Source organism: Falco biarmicus, chromosome 9 (assembly GCF_023638135.1).
Source record: "Falco biarmicus isolate bFalBia1 chromosome 9, bFalBia1.pri, whole genome shotgun sequence".
Classification (NCBI taxonomy): Eukaryota; Metazoa; Chordata; class Aves; order Falconiformes; family Falconidae; genus Falco; species Falco biarmicus.
Window position 1 is genome coordinate 41,246,193 of NC_079296.1, and position 19,037 is coordinate 41,265,229.

The following is a 19,037-nucleotide window of genomic DNA, read 5'->3' on the forward strand; positions in this document are numbered from 1 at the left end:
ATGGCATCATGTAAAATACTAAAATTAGTAACACTATAAAGAATCTTCTGTCCATCTGCAGCACAGCAAACCAAGAAAAAACCCCAAACTTCCCTTAATACAATGGCAGATCTCCTGCAAAAGGCCTCTTGTAATTTCTGGGTTTAGTTTTCAGATATAGAAATGCCTCATTTTTTTTTTTTTTAAATATTTTTAAAAGAAAATTAAGAAAATTTAAGAAGAATAAAGGCATTTTATACCAAAAGCCTAAGTTTGTGTGCTTTTCAGGTTACAACATATTCCTCACTTACAACTACCCCTAATTCAAAGTTAGGGCTCACTTATCTTTTAACCCTTTCAGGAAGTCTGTAAACTTTCCCTAGCTGCCTGCATGTCCATACAGTTCTCTAATGTCAGATAAGCTGTCAAAAACACTGTAGACACCAATTATGCACACTGCAAAGTTTTTTTGAAGTCCATTTGTTTTTCCACCTTCACAAATCCTCAAGAACTCTGCAGCAACTCCAAATAACAGCCAAGCTTTTCTTTTGCTCAGATGTCTGGGACACAAAGCAAGCCAGTTCTTGAAGGATAAAAGGTCGCTCCAGCAGTGTCCAGACTTGTCTGGAATCAAATACTTCTTAGCTTCACAGTACAAGCACAAGTTTCTGAATATCCTTGCCTACCACACCTTTCCTGACTAGCCTGCAATAGTACTTGTATACCTTCTGTAACCATGTTTCCCAGGGCTTTGGAAAAAAAGTATCCTCCACCAAGTGTTTGATTGGAGCGGGGACAGAGGTCCCACTTTTAACCTTTACACAGCTTGGAGAATCCACCTGTTTTCTGTACTGGCAACATTTCTCAGTGGACATCTTCCTCTTCAGACTGGAAATCATGTTTTGCTCTTCCGCCTGGTAGCAGAGAGAGGTGATGAACACCTGGACAGCGAGGCCTCTTTATTCAGGGGCAGCCCTGTTCACGCTGTGCCACGCCAGCTGCTGGGAACACTGCTCACACAAGGAGAGCGGCCACCTAGCTCTGATGCTGCATCACCGTTCCTCCTCTTTCCCACACCATCTTTACCACTCTGCTGACTGAAGCCACATCATAGTCTGTTGGAAGCAATATTCCCAAACAAATGGTCCACAAAGGAAACTATCTTGGTTCAGAGCCCTGGAGCTCACTATTCCTCAGGCATCAGAAATGCTGCACAATTTGCAAGTCCACCTGTCTGTGTAATCTCCACTCAGTTCACGCCAATGCCTTGTGAGTTGGTACTCAGCACCACACCCCTCAGTTGCCCTCAACAGAAGATTCTGGTGATCTGTTTCCTTCCCAGAATTGTTCCCACATCTACAATTCTCAGTAGGTATTCAGAAAAATCCCTCACCTATTTTTAAAAGGTCAGTGAGCCAGGAATACTGAAATTTAAGCGGAGACCTATGCGTATAAAATAGTTAACACAGAAAAACACATCAGGCTGGAATAATTAAATGCCTGAATGCACTGAATAAATAATACGAAACTTGTATCACTACATGTCAAGCAGACAGACAAGACTGATGTAACGATATGTACATATTACCTCAGTGTGAAAGCTATGCCTCTTGCTAGATTCTGACTGGCTGCACAGCCAGCATCCCAAATAAAGAATCCCTGTCGGTTTTCCCCACTTCTACACTGGCAGTGATAATATAATGACCATCGTGAAAGAGCACATACAATACCCTGCTGACCAGGCCAGAACATATATAGCCATTAAAACAGGAAGACCAAAGAAAGAATAAAACTCATGTAAGCCAAACCATTAATACCTGTTATGAATTGAACCAGAGACAAAAATTAATATGAAAGGAGTTTAGGAGATGTATCTCAAAGAAGTGTTCTCATTTAAAAGCCAGACAAACACACTGCATGTGATATAAAAAGAACAGTACAACACATGGAGCATTAGCATGTGAAAGAAACATGTTGCAATTATGTCATATACTGCTTTTTATATTTTATTAACAAGCAAGCATCCCTGGAACTGGTTCTATATAAAAAAAATACTTCATTAACCGATCAGAATACAAGGGAGTTATATAAATTTATTTTATGCAACACTGATTGGTTTTGAAAATTCCCATTTTTAATGTTTTAATTTCATCTTTTATTTTTTTTTTTTAAAAAATCACTAAAAGGACACAACCCACAAAAATACAATCTGTATCTGCTCTATATTTACAGATAACTGGTCACTATTAAGGCACAGATTTTAAACTAACATTTTTATGTAGCAAGTCAAATATTTGTGCATAATATAACACTAACAATATGGTACACTGTACTGTCATATTCCCTTTGTGGAATCAAATAAGTGAGAAATCTTTTTCTTCCAGTGTGTTTTGTTTTTTTGTGTGTGTGAAGCCCTATTGAAAGACAACATTGTTAATGGGAAATTCTTCACTTTGGTGTAGATGATACAAGCACTGCTCAGCAGAAGACCACATCAACTTAATACTGTAATAAAATCAGTTTCCAGTATAGTACTGTCTAGATACATAGTATGTACTTATGAAAGACTAAAAAAAAATAAAATAATCTAAGAGTGTAAAGGTTTTTTGATGCTTTAAGTTTAGGCAAAATAAGCAAGAAAGGGTTGCAGAAAATTCCGTACAAAGTGTTGCTGAATATTTATTTCATAAAAAATATTTTATAAAATTAACATGACTGAATACAATTTGATTTTCAAACACTGGTCTTGCAATTGCAAACGTTTAAATGGCAGCTTATCTGTAAGCACGTAAATAGTCCATGTGAATGGAACTATCTACATGCTTAGAAATAAGCACAAGTGTCAATAGTTATAGAGTTATAAGGTGTGGCTTCCACAAGGGTTTCCATGACGTTGCTCTTGCCCGTGTAACACACATACACACAAATATCTCAGATATGTGGATACCAACTTCTGGCATTTGAGCACAGTAACTTTGAAGTGAACAACTGCGTGCATACAAGATGCAGTTTTACATCACTCAGATCTGTAATACAATTTTAAAACCAGAGGAAGGTAACTGCTACTTAATCTACAGGGGAAGTCACCCAGCTATACACCATTAAGCAGATATGGCTGAAATTAGTACTGAGCAGTTATTTTTTGCTAACCGCAACAAAACTACATTATTGCTCAATCATCTATGCCCTCAAGTAACGGTTTCTTTAAATTCCCTTTGTGTGTGCAAATTTCTCTATACATCACTTTGTATTCTCACCGTAAAAGAAAGAATTATCCAAGGAAAGTGTCAAAATATTTCTCACCCATTTTTGCATAAAAACCAACTACTGTAAATGTTATTCTAATGCCTCCTGTTAAGAGCACTTGACAGTGGTTTATGTCCATCTCAAAAGGCTTGTACATTTAACAGAAATAATTATATTACAGTAGAGGTAATTCACAACATTTTCTTATGGGAATGCTTTTCAACAAATCAACGCTTGGAAATTTCATATTGCATTGCAGAAAGAGGCACTTTATGAATTCCTTCATTATATCAAAACCCTTCATAAACCCATAACAAGACATCTGTAAGGACAGAGGAGTAATATTGCCAAATTTTTTGGACTTTCACAGTATAAGAACGCCATAGTTAGCTCTAGCCACTTACAACACGGACTCTTTCTGTTGAACATAACTTGTTTCAGAAATAGTTCATCTCCAGAGTTTTAAACACTTCTGCAGCTGACAATTACAAATCTAGACTGAACAAAACAGATGCTATTACACCTATTTTATGTAGGTCGTTTAATTGCTGCATGCATAGTCATGTAAGTAATATGCGTCATTTATCACATGGCAACAGTGCTGTCTTGTCAAGTTAGATTAGTTGTCTGTTTAATCAAACTGACAGCCCAGAGCTCGACTTTGATGAATACCTTTCATTCTCTACCATAAATCTGCAGTAGATCAGTTTAATCTGTTAGGTATTGTAGGTGTACAGAATCTAAAAATAAAAGTCTGATATAAATAAGTGTCCTTTAGTGGCAGGGTACTAAAAGTAGCCCTTTACTTTGAGACAACCATTAAAAACAGTTTTAGCGTAACAGGCAGCAGTTAAATATGACTGCAAAGGGTTAATACCACAAGGTCCATTTTGGTCTTTCATTGCGTCTGTTACAGTGAGCGAGTAGTATTGCAAGCAGCATTAGACTGCTTCGTAAGAGCGTGAAAGGACTGGTCCACTACCAGGTGGCTTGATTTTGAAAAAACTCAGTTCAGATAACTACCAGGGAGACAGAGAGAGAAGGAAAAATCTGCTCAAGAACCAGATTCTAGTACCATTATAGTGAGATGTGACTTAATGCAGGAACACCTGAAAAAATTTGATTAGTGCCAATATAAAAATTGATATGGAAATGAAAGAAATAAATTTCCACAGGACAAGAAATCAGAACATGTAAAGTGCAGAAAGACCTCAATAATTATTTTAAGCAGTACCAGAAAAATCCATCTTGATAAAACCAAAATCTATGCTCTCTGGCATCCCAGCTCTTCAGTCTTCCTTCATTCAACAAAGTAAAAATTCAGTGCATACATTATAGTTATAGGTAATAAAATACTAAACAAAGAATCCTATGTTATCATTATTATTATTATTGCAAATTCTGTCCAATCTACATGAGTAAAACGTAACCCACATTTGGTGTTTTGAAAGACAACAGGAAAAAAAAAAAAGTGTTTTCTCTGTTTTTTGGCACAGTATTGTGCAGACAAAACGCTTTGGTCCTTGACACCCAAACTCCCAAAGTGCAGAGGGTGGTGTGCAGTGAAGGCTGTCCACAGGATTGCCATGTCCATCTTTACAGCTGACTGAGCCACAACTTGCTGCTACCAGCGACCACTGACACTAGCAATGTCCGAATGATACTGACGCGGCAGTCTTCCACTAGCTCCACCTTCCAGGAAGGAGGCACGGATGTTTGATGGGTCAAAGAGCTTTCTTCGGTTTTTATTCAGTTCTATAAAGGTCATACACAAAACCAAATTTCTCATCAGAAATTAATTTCAATATTTTCATCTAAACCGAAGGCAAAACTTCAATTAAACAAAATATTTTAGACAGAACAGTATGAATGGAAAGTGTCTTTGAGGTAGTTATTCAATTTAACAGTTCAACAGGAGGATAGTAAGAGCAACAGGTTAAGAGGGGATGCTTGGGATGCAGGCATTTATTTGGTGCAATTCTTATTCGGCTTTGATACAGTGTGGAGTAGATAATGTTCTGCAACACTGATTTAGATCAAATTGACATAGCTAAAATGCTTTTAAAAGGTTATGTTACAATACTCAAAAGGCTGCAGTCTTCCTGAAGGTAGATGCAAACAGAATGTACGGCTGCAGCACTACCATGCAACGTAAACTGAGAGGACAAAAAGCTTGTTAGCATCTTGATCATTTCTCACTGCAAATTCTTTATTTTAAACACAACACTGAAGCAATATTTTAACAAGGACTTTTAGAAAAAACAGATGCTCATCTCATTCAAACATGTACTCTAAGCTTGTATTAGCAACTGCTCATCCAAAATGTTTTTCCTTTCCCTACTTTTCTATTCCTGTAAACAAACTTCATGGTAGATACAAATCACTGAAAGATTTACATAAATTTTCGTGACTGCTACTGAGCGAAGTACACTGCATCTCTACACTCTTTATGCCACCATTTTAAATGCATTAAAACATTCACTAATGGCATCAGTAGAAGAGATGCAATCAGGAGAAAAATGATCTAGTGTTACAATGAAACATTTGAAGAAAACACTTCCTCTGATACAGATTCACTGCCTAGACAACGATGACAGAGCACTACTATAATATGAAATCTCATGCTATTTATTACAATTAGGAAAAAATCTAGTTACTACTACAACAAATTGTAAGAAATCACATTTGGCCTTCATCTTTCTGCATGGAGGCTGTAAGACGACCTTTTAAGTAAAGTGGGTTGGAAAAATTCCAAATGAGAGTTGCTGCTTCTTTTAAAACCTATGCATTCTGCAGAAACAATTGGCCTTGGGAAAATCCCCAACAAATCTTAAACAAAAAAACCCCAAACAAAACCAAAGTCCTTCCAAAAACCAGAAAGTTTTTCCCAGTATGATGACTGCTCTGCTAAGCAATAAAGTAGAGGACAGGGAACCGATTTTCTGTCTGGTACCATTTCTGACTGGTATGTAGTGCCGGTTCAGACTCTGCTGCAGAGTCTGTAATCCCAGAGCTTCTAGGACCCACAGTTTTGGGCATAAAAGAAAGTTCACAGTCTGCTAGGAAACAAACATTTTACCAAGCTCCAGCTTTACAGGGGGGCAACAGCATTACGCGACTGACATCTTACTTGGTAATGTGCAAGCTCTATAAAGGCTGGTTTTAACTGCCTTCTGAGGGGCAGGCCAGTATGACCTATGGATACTAGATTCTTCCTTTTCAGTCTTTCCAAGATCCTTTGTCAACCCTAAACACACAACTGGAGAAGGATACAAACAATACTTAAAATCAACAAGTGATAATCTGTGTTATTTACCTGAGATTGCAAGCAGCATTTTTCTTCTGGCACCAAAAGTGGTAATTCCTAACTCTTTCAGATCTTGATCAGTAAGAGTAAGGAATGTCTGCAGATCAATCTAGTAAAAAGAAACAGGAAAATTATGCAAAACAAGTCTCTCCCCCAAAGTATTAAGCCATGAATGTGGTTCAGAATAGCTTCACAACTTTTTTCTTGCTGTTTACATGCAAATAGGTTGGCAGAGTAGCTGTAAAATGCAGTAATCTTTGCTTTCCAATGGCTTCTTCACACAGGTGCTCAATTTGCTACTCTGCATTTCTGACACATAAGCTAAAAAATGAGCAGTTTCAGAAGAGCACAAAAGATCAAATAATCTTATTTGTGACTCTTGGGATTTTGATTATTTACCACAATTGCTACAATGTACTTGGGAACAGTCAGGTATTACGTGTTTGTAGATATAGCAGGTGCCTCAGACTGTAGGAGGTTAGCAGAAGATGATTGCTCAACTACCGGTAACACATTTGAATTAAAGCAGAGAGTATATCCCAGCATTCCAAAGTGGATGCAACCATGTATATTTATAGATTTTTTTGCTCCCAATACAATTCAAAGAAACATAGTGGCAAATTGTTTAGTTTTCACTCTGGCCAAACTACTTGGCCCATCTCACACCTCATCAGCAATTGAGGTAAGAAAAGCCAAAACAAAAACCTACCCATCAAACAAAAGCCATCTTTAGTGTTAGAAACCAACACAGCCATCTCTCCTTTTTAGGAGAGTAGCTATGATAAAAAGAAAGGATTAATGATGGGATAATATGACTATTATTAACATGCATGGAAGTACAGGGAAGATGGACCTGAGGAGCTGTACACAGAACTGAGGCACAGCTGGATTTATTTGTTCAGATTGAGGACTGACCTGGCCACTTTCAAACTGGTTTACAGGCAAACCCATGCCAGTGTCTATCCTACACCTGCCAGTGCTTTGCAATCCAAAAAGAGTTCATTAGCTCAGGTGCAGCCAATTCCTACGCACTTTTGTGCACAGGAATAAAATTCCCCTGCAGCACTTAAACTGCATGATTGGAGGGAGGCAAGAAATTCTGGCAGGCAACGCAGCAGATCCAGCTGCTTGTGGGCTGAGACAGCAGCAAGACGCTTCAGTGGACTCGGGATGATTCTGTGAGTGCACACACACGAGTGACTTAGTGAAGAGGAGAAGGTAGAAATTTGCCTCATGTCTACCCTTGGAATAATGTAGTACACACTGGAATGTTCCCTTGCTATGTGCAGTTTTCCTCTCACGGAAGCAAATCTCAAGCTAAGTATTGGTACACCACAGCAACTCACGCAACATGAATGGAAGGTTCTCTTGGAGTTTGGTCTTCGTGAACACAGACAAGGTACTCGTAATGACATGGCAATCTGTGCAAGAATCCACTTGGTGTGGTCTATTAGGAGAAATCATGCAGGTGCAAATCCAAGACCAACAACTGGTGCATAAAGATGCAAAGCAGACCATGGGTCCAGAACACAGTAAGATGCCAAATCCAGCTGTCGTCCTTCTCCTGTACCGCATGAGATACTGACACAAACCACACAGACACCTGTTTTGCTCCCTAGTACACTCAGTTCCAGTGGTGTGACACACACAACTTCCGACATACAACTACAGTGCTTTCAGGACAAGCTCAGCGGCTCTGTGTCTAAGCCTGTAGAGTCTTGCAGCTGGCCTCACTGTACTTTTGTGACACAGTTAAATCTGTCACCAGAATAAGCCACCTGCAGGTAACCAAGTTGATTCTACCTACGCAGTATTCTACAGGTACGAAATACTACCAACTGTGATTAGCTGGTACAGATGTGGAAAGCTCACACAGATGACTGACCATATATCCCTCTGCTGGGAGCGGATCAAAGTCAACTGGCATGTAGAGGAAGAAGCAAGGGATGAATATGTGACCTCAACATCAGCTGCAAAAATACACTACTCCTGAAAGCAGACTTGAGTTCCATAACCCAAACACTAAGTTGACCAAAAGCCATTATATTCTAGTTAGCATCCTAGTTTACAAGTAGGAGCCAAGGTTTAAATTTCTTTGAAAGAAAAACATCTGAAACCCTAGTTTAATTATTTAAGTATAAATCAAAGGTTCAGGACAAAACAGTACTCCATGTCCAGGCTGGCTATCTGGAAACTTAGATACATAGTACAGCTTTGAAAGAACAGCTCACAGAAAATCCTGTCACAAAGTGAGACTTCTTAGTGGCTCTGGTCAAAACACAGAACAACTACTGCTGGAAATCATGCTACAAACACAAAGGTGTCTTCCACAGGAACACTAACCTCTTGCTGTTGGAATACGTCTGTGTATTTGCCCAAACCAAGTTTGCTGAAGAGCTCAGGCAGATCAGATCCCTTAAACAAAGTGTTCAGGTTGCAGCCATTGCTTCCTGTCAGCGAGGAAATGCAGTCCATGTAATTGCTGCTACTGAGATAGTGTTCAGCTGAAAGGGAAGAAGTGCACTTTTTAGTCACATCACAGAAGAGCATAGTTTTCTGTCGTATCAACACTGTATTCAATTAGATCATTAAATTAACAAAACATTTAAATTTTATTATTCAGCAAAAAAAAGCTTCTCAGTGCTCTGACAGAATGAACAGCTTAGAGGAAATTTTTTGTTAATTAAATTCTAGGGTTTTTTTCTATGGAAAGATATTTGGGTAAATCTTTTAAGCAATAAAATCACATTATGTGAACTGTCATAAGTATAAGTAAGTATAAGAAGTAAGGAACTCCTTATAGGAACAGCTGCAAGACCTCGCTGCTTTTCCTCCTCTTCAGCCTCCTCTCCTCTTTTTGAAAATATTCAACTGGAGAAAACACCATTGTACACAAATGCAACCAGCCCTCTTTGGTCTGGATGGGGAGAAAACCATGCTGGAGCAATTCCTAGTAAAGGAACTACATAATACCCACTTGATTTGGCCATTATTTTAGTATAATTCAGACAAAACCCAAATGCAATAGTTTTATAAAAGATTAAAACCAGAAGAAATACGCTCCCTACACAATTTTAAATTACATTCCTAAAAGGTGTATCTTTAAAAAAAAAAAGTTTCCAGAGTAAGGTTATTATACCCAAGTAAACCAGTTTAGCAGCGCAATCCCCTTCCTCTGTGGGTGCATACTGATAGGATGTAATCACATAGTTCATAAATATTATTCCTCATGCTGCATAAGAAAAGGATAGCTCCCGGGGAGTCCGTCAGGCTTTTGTGTAAAGGGGGCTACAGACACAGAAAAGAGTAACAGTGAATGTGTAAGAGGCTTGCAGGAGGTAAAGGAAACTTTCCCAGCTGAGTAAATTAAGATTGCCTCAGAGACTTCTGCTATGGCCTTCACTATAGAACGCCAATAGGATGTGAAAACGACCATTTTTCACAACTGGCTATGCTACATTTCTCGTTTTCTGGGCACAAACTACCTAGAAGCATTTGAGATTTGATTTACAATTCAGAGAATTTCTACAAACCTCAGCTCCATTTTGGAAAAGAGTTTTAAAATACAGCAAACTGCTCAATGTTGAAAATGGGAACGTCCATTTTGACAAATGAAGCAATAACTCAGTTGATTTTTTTAGACTTAAAAAGGTGGTGCCTTAATTTCCTCACTATCCGAGTAAGATCACGCTAAAAATACCCAAACAGAAGTTCACGATCCTGTACTCGGAGCAAACGATGCAAGGTCATGTATTGAAAACTCAGTATTAAGAAATACTGGTGCAGTCAGGAAGCATTATCTTAAAAACAAAGAAGAAATTCAACACTACTATACAACTGTGTCCATAAAGACTTCATTTTAGTACTCTGGCACATTATTATTATTATGCATTAAGGTAAATACATTTGTTCAGCCAACTCATAGCTATTTCTTTTGTTCTTCCTCTGCATATTTCATTCTGTGGGAAAGCTACAGCAGCTATAGAACAGCTTTCCCCGCTGTCAATGTATTCACGTTTCTAATTTTCTTCTAATGTATATATAAATACAATTTAATCCTTATGTGTTTTGATTAACCTAGAGCTTCCATTTTTGTCCAATTACCTTGGAAACATCAACAGCTGGATTTCAAAGAAACTTTTAATTGTTTCTGATCTGTGAGTACTTAGAATATGGTATGCAGCCATTCAGATGAGCTAATGTGCTTTTTAAAATCATTACTAATCACGAGTGTACCAGCCATGAATATTTTCTCTAACTGAAGCTATCCTTTCTTTCAATGTCCAACTTTTAATGTGTACTTAGTAGTTAATCTCGATTTAGGTTTTATTCAGCCTTATAAGAAAAATGCACAAAAAAGTCAAAACAGCCACAGTAATTTCCCCATAATGCAGTTAGCATGGACCAGTATTCTCTACCTTCATTTTTCACTCTTACACAAAGGCATATATTAAGTTATTAAAAAATGAAACTAAGTTTCAAGGAGTTCAACCAAAGTAAAATTTTAATCTGTAAATATCAAACATTATACAGCCTGTATCCACAGAAACCAGAGTTAGAAATCATGTGCTAGGCCATGCCAGACATACGGACAGGCTTTTTTATCACCATAAAGAGAACTATGCCTTAAAATTCAGTATCACCACAGATTTGAGACTTATCCACAACTGAGTACATAGCCCAATAAAGACCTGTTGCATCGATAACAGAGATAGTCTACCTTGATCTAAAAATCTATAGGTCTGTTTTCAGTACACCTTGGAAAACCCCTTCAGGGACAAGAGCTTTCAAGCAAGAGTGTCTTGCATTTTAAAAATTTCCTTAAAAGTTTTCCTTTTGGACCATCATTTATGTATCATATTATACAACCTTGCATACGTTTTCACTTTTCAATTTGTAAAGAAGTTTACTTTACAGGTAATTGCCAGTAATTTAAATCCCTAGTGATTTCAGGACACATTTATATTAAAATAAATATTCACCGATATCAATATTTTATCTTTTTTTTAGTCAGATCATAAGAAATTATTAACCTGATTTATTTTGTTTCCGTTTGGGGCTGCCAATTGAGGACACAAATTCATTATGGGCTGTGGGTCCAAGCCCATTACGGTCTCTCCAGTTATCAGATTCACTGCCACTTCCCAGGTGCTCCCGGCTGTTGGACCGTGACAGAGACATCGATGAGCCCTGCAAATCACAAAAAGAAAATCTGGGCTGTTTTTGCTGAGAAATTCCATTGTGACTCAGATGTTCTCTTTGAAGCAGCTCAATTAAAAAGACAACAAAACAAAACAGCTTTTAATGCTTGCAAACATTCTTTTGGCAGTTGATCAATAGCCAAATAATTGCAAATGGACACAAAATCAGCAGGTGTGCTCAGAACATATGCAGTTTGCCAAAGTTATTTAAAGACCATGCTTCAAAATAAATTGCTCAGTATTTCCATGTTTGTTTCCAAAATATCCCAGGATATCAAATTCCCACGCAAATTCTAGACAAAGTCTATTGACTAAAACCCTTCATGGGGAAGAGAACATAAAGGCACATTATATCTGGAGAAAAGGGCATCAAGTACACAAAACTCGCTAACAGTATTGTATACAATAGAACAACAGTTCTGCAAAGGTTTGTGAATTTGCAGATTTTTTTAAAAATAGATTTCCATATTCCTGTAAAATATGAATTATCAACTCTCATCACTGTGGGTCAGAATGTTCCAAAATAAGGAATAGTATCCCCTGAAAGTAGCAGTTAACTACGGAATTGGGTGGGGATGTACCAAAAAAAAAAAGATGGACATTATTAATACCACACATTTACATGAACTAAAATCTGTGGAGACAAATGAATAATTTAATTCTATACACTTGCAACAAATTCCAATTGAAAAACATGACTTAGGAGGCAGCAATCATTTCTACTATTCAGGAAAATTGACATCACTGGGGGGGAAAAAAAAAAAAAAAGGGCAAAATCTCCTTGTTATTGGCAAAATTGCAAAGGTGTGAGCTATGGTTAGTAAGAATTAACAAATGAAGAAAGGCTTACAGAGAGCCTTACAGAAGAGTAAGAAAAAGCACGACCTCCACATTACATTACATTGTAGTGATGGCTACGAGTTGTGAAGTAAAACAAATGTCATCCAACGTTTCTAGAAAACTGGCCGCACAGTAAAATACCATTGTGAAGATGTTTGGTGAGCTTATTTTACAAATTAACTTCCCAGACATTAGACTTGAATACCAATACTACGTCTGTTCAAAGACTTCAGCGCACGACTCAAACATGCATGTGTACGGAATAAGCATGGCAGTACTGCCTCTAATACAAGTTATGTTGAAGACTGCTAAACAGAAGGGGGATACAAGGAAACCAAGATTTTTAGCTTCCCCAGATGTTTCCACAATAGCTTATACCAAAAAATGGAAACCAGAGCTGGAACATGCTATCATTTCACTGGAGAGATTGAAGCCTGTGGTTTGCAAGTAGGCAGAATTCAAGTGCCTAAGTGTTCATTGTTACAGTGACATGCCTGCTTAGTAACTGCTAGCAGTGCGTCATGGTCTGGGAGAAACCCCCCACCCCAGCTCTAACACTATAGAAAGTATGTAAAAAACCCCGCCATTCGCAGATGCTGGTTGTAGCTTTTTTTCTCCCCCTAGTTACTACTGCAGCTCATTACATGTATCCAAGCCTATTACGTGGAGTTGAATGACACGAAGTTCACGTGTCAAATGGGGAACACCAAGGCACATTTTTACCACGGCTGAGTATTTCTTTTCCATTAAAAGATAGGTATAATCTGGAGAAAATGCTTTATGAAGTCCTGAAGAAACGTACATTTTATGTTAAGTAGGCCAGAAATAAAGATGTGTCTTTATGGAATTTGGGAAAGATTACAGCAAGGAAATGCACTAAAAAACCTTCAGAACTGCTTTGAAATGAAAGGAAGAGAAGTTCCCTGAAGGTTCCCATGGTAGGACTCTGAAGAGACTTGCTGGATGCTGTAAGCTGGCTTCTCCCTGGGAATTTCTGGGTCCAGTGAACAGTACACAGAGAAAGCTCCTCCAGTTCTACAGCTCTTGTCAACAGAAGATGAGCTGCAGCTATTCCTTGTTCTAACATTCTGCTCCACCATGCAGTGACTTGTGTTATATAGTTTGTTATATACACACTGTTTTAATTACATCACAAAATTTCTACCACTTGTCTATAACTATAGAGACATTTGGTCCCATAAGTTGCTTAGTTTCTTTACACAAATACATTTTCAGAAATAGACTCCTATAAAGCTAGAATAAGATTTAGAAAGTGGATAAAATTTTGTGTGCTGAGCTGCATGTATTCCATATGCCTTAATATTTACATAAGAAACACTTCCCACCATAAAAATAAATAAATATTTAGAACCAGAAGAAGAAAGCTACAAGACTTCTTTTTACAAAAGTTACAATTATTTCTCAAGAGAAACAACTGTATCATTCAATAGAAATAAACTTCCACTACAGCAGTTTTTCATACCTCGTACGTAGTTGTCATAGATGGCTTGTACGATACATGATTCGCTCTTCTTAGTTCCTTGATAGTTTCTGCAGGCATAGACTTAGAGAACCCCAAACCACTCCACGTATTTGTTGGAGTTCTCACTTCTGTTACAACTGGCTTCTTTAACATAGCTGGAAGAAACAGACACAGATTAGTAAATCTCAGCCTTAGTAAAGGTATTGAGATGATAGTCCTGAAGTTATGTATGCTAGCAGACCTCAACCCACCTAACCATAAACACTAAACATCTCCACTTGCTACCCAGCTTGAATCCTACCCTTCCTTAAGGCAATTTATTCTGTCAAAAGACAGTTAAACCCCATAGGTCTGCAAGGAAGCCAGAAGAATTACATCTGTTTCAAAAAGAGGGGTTTCTGGTTTTCTTTTGGTGTGGGTGTATTTGGTTTATTTTTAAACGGGGTCAAATATATGCTTAAGCTCCTTACCGATTTTGTAACTTAATTTATCCCTGAAATACGGAGAAACTTTGCTAGTGACAAACACCTTAAAGTTTAATTTGCATCCAAATAAAATCAAGTATTACAGCTATGAGGTCTCTGAAAACAACATGGATCATTTGCGTATGAATATACTCACACAGACAGCATCCCATCTGCAAGCTGTTTATACTGTATTTTATACAATGTTTGTGTTAAGAAGTTTTTGCAACATGAAAACTAATATACAAATGTTTCACTATCAGCTTTAGGTTTGATTAAAAATCAAATTACAAAATAGAAACTTCAGAAAACTTGCAGCCATGTACTAACACATTTCTCAAAAGCCACTGTTTATCCACATACCTTTGGTTGCTAATAGCTTCTTCTGTTCGTAGTCAAATGCCTAAAAATGAAACATGCAGAAGACTGCTTAATTGACATTCTAACTGAATGCCATCCCAGTACTCAGCTCTTTGTAAAAAACAAGGATTTTGGAGCAGCCAGTGAATACATCTAGAAGAAACCTGAACACAGTTATTTGATAGTAGTCCAGTTAGAGCCTTAGTTACTTGAAATGTTCACTCAAACACAGGTAACAAAGACTTTAAGTAACTACCCGGTATCCATTTCAGTGAGGCTGCAGCAGTATTTACAGAATGTTTAGGTATAAATTCTATTTAATTTTTTTTTTTAAAAAAGAAATTTTTCAAGCATAGTTTCTCTTCCTTAATCATCTGTTCTTAGCATTTAAAGCATTTTTCAACAGTACAAAAAAGATAAATATATTTATCTTAGACAGTAAATCTAGGCACCACAGTTACTTTTAATAATTTTTCAAGTTTAGTTCTTCCCCACGCACTCATCTTCTGAAAGGAAAAGAACATATGTTTTGAGAGTGCAAAAAAAAATATTTGTGTTTGCACAACCTATGACGGTGGAAGATTTGAAGTTTAAATACTCCTGGTTAAATAAGTTACACTTTGAATTCCGGATTAGCAAGTCTAAACACACACAAAACTACAAAAAAAAAAATCAGTATTTAGCCCAAAGTGTTGAATTCACTACTTGAAATCACTAGAGAAATAATTAAGGAGAAGGGCTGTAAAACACTAACTTTAATCTTGTCCCACTGCTCCATGCAGTCCAATTATGCCCACACACTGGTAGATCTATACTGAAAACTACTCTGTTACTATGGCTTTACAAAGGGGTCTCTCTCTCTGAGAGCTGCCATAACATATATTAGTATAGTAGTAGGCTCAAATTAACCAAGTAGGAATAGTACAAGAAAAAGAAAAACAAGATATCCATATTTGTAAAGCAAAACCAGTGTAGTTACTGCAGTATGATCCCCCTGTATATGAACCTGTAGCTATAGAAAAAAAAGAAACCATTGACACTGCTTATGAAGAGTTGTAAAGTGTCTTTTGAAGATATAATTCTCTCTTCTCAAAGCAGCGAATGACAATGTAAGATTTTTTACATACAATGATGCTTGTATAGACTAATATAGCTATCCAATATGTTCTGTACTTAATTTTTTCTTATTCAGCTGAAGCATAAGGACTTCTTTGTCTTCAAAACTTTTAGTTAGCCCACTTCTCAGCTGAAAGAGTTAATGACTTTGCTGGGAAATGCTTTTACTGAAACAGTTATGACAAGTACATATATTAGTCAGTCACCTTTGCATTCCGTGGCAATTTCAGTTTGCAGTTATCCAGTTTTGCGCTAGATTTGGGTTTATTCAGGAAAACGTACCTGCATATTTACATATGATGGCTGCGGAGCTAGACGTGCTCTTTCAGAGTTCTGCTGGGCAGCTGCTGCTCGCTCTGCTGCCCGTTCACTTCCAGGAGCCTTTTTATCAGCCATGGGACTTTCAGAAGCACTTAACTCTGCATCTGAGAGCAGCCTCTCTGTAGTACTGCAGGTGCAAAGTCATTATTAACTCCAGTCGTGTTTTTCACAAGCAGTGAACATTAATGCAATTTCGATAATCGAGCTTTTCTTGAGAGGTTTGGCAGCAAAATCGAAGAAATGCCAGTACACAACATCTCAGTGTTTTTTAGCAATATTTCCAAATTTCTCAACTTCCCTTTACTTGTTTCTCTGTCACTGGAACAAGGCATTTATTGCTGCTTCTTATATTATCATGCACAAGGCATAGTTTACACATTCAGATTTGAGCTGTCTGGTACCTGGAATTATCACATGCAATCCTTACATAGTGATTTCATGACATTTAACCTTGCTCAGGCCAGGAGTTCATCAGTTCCAACAGACTGATAGTATAAATAGATAGAATAAAGAGAGATGCATAATAGGGACTAAGAAAGTTAGCGTGGGTCTACTTGCTTTTAAAGCTTCAGTAATTGCAGTCCTACAAGCCAAAGCACCTCTTAAAGTAATCCTTTCTTTCTAAAAATCAGCCACATTTTATGCCCACTCTAGAAGAATGTAAGTTCTTATTTCAGTGCAAAGTGATCATGTTTTAGATACTGTAGACGATCCCAGAAAAATGCCTTGAAGAAACTGTGAGCATTATTATCCTCAACAACAAGAACAAGACATACAAACAACCGAGCACGGTTAGCAGGTATCCTTGGATTGCTAAACAATGAGAATAGAATTAATGAAATACATAACATAGCTTTAACAGCATCAGTAAGTAACGTAAGAGAAAATATGCATCTCAAAAGAGCGAGGATGAACAGTTCCCAAAAGGAATAGTGAAAACACTACTTTATGTAGATCAGACAAAACATTGCGTTAAGCACAAAACTTGTGTTGCCAAGACATACTGTGACTCAAAAGAGCCTTTCCCCCTGCTGGCTCATTACAAAAACAACCAAACAAAAAAATAATCGAGACAAGTGTTTGAGAACATGCTGTTATGCCCTGAATATCATTTTTCTAAGAAGAAAACAGCCTCAGGTACACACAAAAGGAAAAAGGCTGCCTGTTAGGAATTTTCTTAACGCAATCAATAAATAAAGGAAAGAGCAAAAATTTATCCTTTAGAAATAGGCAATAAAAGTTCCTCTTGAAAAATCTCAATTTTTGTGGGAGAGGAAATGCATTTACTTTTTTCAAACCAAAGAAAAATACTTAGGATGTACAAAAAGTATTCAAAGCTTGCAATTATCAAATTGGGGGGGTATATTAATGTGACTAAAAATCACCTATGTGACTAAAGATCAAGCCTAATTCATATCAGCTGAGTATCTTAGGACTGAACCACCCCTTCTATGTACAAAACCACATTACGTATTTTTGCACGGCAGAAGTTCCACTAATCTGTATTTGTACATATAACTTACTGTAAGTGAGAGTTTTTGGTGCCTTGCAGTAACTCAACCGTTTGTCTCTTAGTACAGGCCTGTTTGGAAGAGCTCATCATCTGCTTCAGATCACTGGCATTTGCTGAATGGGACGGACTCCTTGGCATGCCCACTTCAACAAAAGCATCATTGCAACCTACAAGACCAATAAAGAGAACAGTTAAACAGAAAACCTCTTATGTTCTAGTGAACTTATTGAAGCAATGACAACTATAGAACAAAATCTGCTCTTCTTCCTTACAGTATTATTGTAGTCTTCAAGGATAACAACTTGGTCAAGATTAAGAAGTCAGAAAGCTAAGCTCGAATGCACAAAGGTGGTGTTAGTATTCACACATATAGCAGATGCACCAGGTACTTTCTTTTTCAAAAGATTTTAAGTAATATTAGTCAACATTAAATCTGAAGACTGACAATCAGAAGTGACTAAGTATTTTGAACAAATTTGATTTTATATCCAGTTTTAATAAACTTGCCAGGTGCTCAGATAACTTTTGCTGGAGTAAAAGCTCCTCTTTTGATGTTCAAATACCTTTAGAACGTGTTCTTACAAACACCACCTTCATTGGGCAATGTACCTTTTATTCAATTCAGCATTTCAAATGACCACAACCCTTAATAAAACAGCATCTCCTTGTTGATCAGTATTTGCAAGGGAAACAAGGCCTTTACACATGTTTGCTGGAGTTTGAAGTGGCATTTCCTCCCTCCAAGAATGACAGGAACGGTTCATTAGTTCCTGTAGCTTTAAAAGGCAGCATAACCGAAACACTGTTATGAAACATGCAAATAAAGTCTGTTTGCTAGTGTCATCTAGGTTTGATCTACACAATTTTCTGCAATAACCTTCTCAAAGGCATTCACTTTTTCCTTTCATTAAAAAGCAAAAATACAACATTGTTTAAACCAGCATAGATTGTTTTAAGTGATGAAGTTATGCTGCTGTAAAACATATTAGAGTTTTCATAGGTTACTTCCCTCTGCTCTTAGGTAATAAATTAAATGTTACAAGTGAATTTATGTTGACTTAAAGTGTTTCTATCAACAGTGCAGCTCAGACACTACAACTTCTGTTTACTTTCTCTGACAACGAATCTGGCAGATCCAGTGGTATTTTCCTTCAACATGGTTGCAAAACCAATGCACAGGCAATATCTCTACACTTTTGTTTCATGA

The 19,037-nt window shown here is 37.3% G+C and overlaps 1 protein-coding gene across 1 annotated transcript in view; it reads right to left on the minus strand.

Annotated features, from left to right (window-relative positions):
• Window positions 1–1,969: 1,969 nt before the first annotated feature.
• The window catches only part of BICC1 (BicC family RNA binding protein 1), a 109,876-nt gene continuing 92,808 nt past the window's right edge, over window positions 1,970–19,037 (minus strand). The window contains exons 14-21 of the mRNA XM_056352434.1: window positions 17,841–17,997; window positions 16,279–16,444; window positions 14,884–14,923; window positions 14,057–14,211; window positions 11,566–11,722; window positions 8,876–9,036; window positions 6,542–6,641; window positions 1,970–4,980 (exon numbers count right to left, since the gene is read on the minus strand). Coding sequence (XP_056208409.1) covers window positions 4,850–4,980; window positions 6,542–6,641; window positions 8,876–9,036; window positions 11,566–11,722; window positions 14,057–14,211; window positions 14,884–14,923; window positions 16,279–16,444; window positions 17,841–17,997 — 1,067 coding nt within the window. The 3' untranslated portion in view covers window positions 1,970–4,849. The remainder of the gene's footprint in view (window positions 4,981–6,541; window positions 6,642–8,875; window positions 9,037–11,565; window positions 11,723–14,056; window positions 14,212–14,883; window positions 14,924–16,278; window positions 16,445–17,840; window positions 17,998–19,037) is intronic.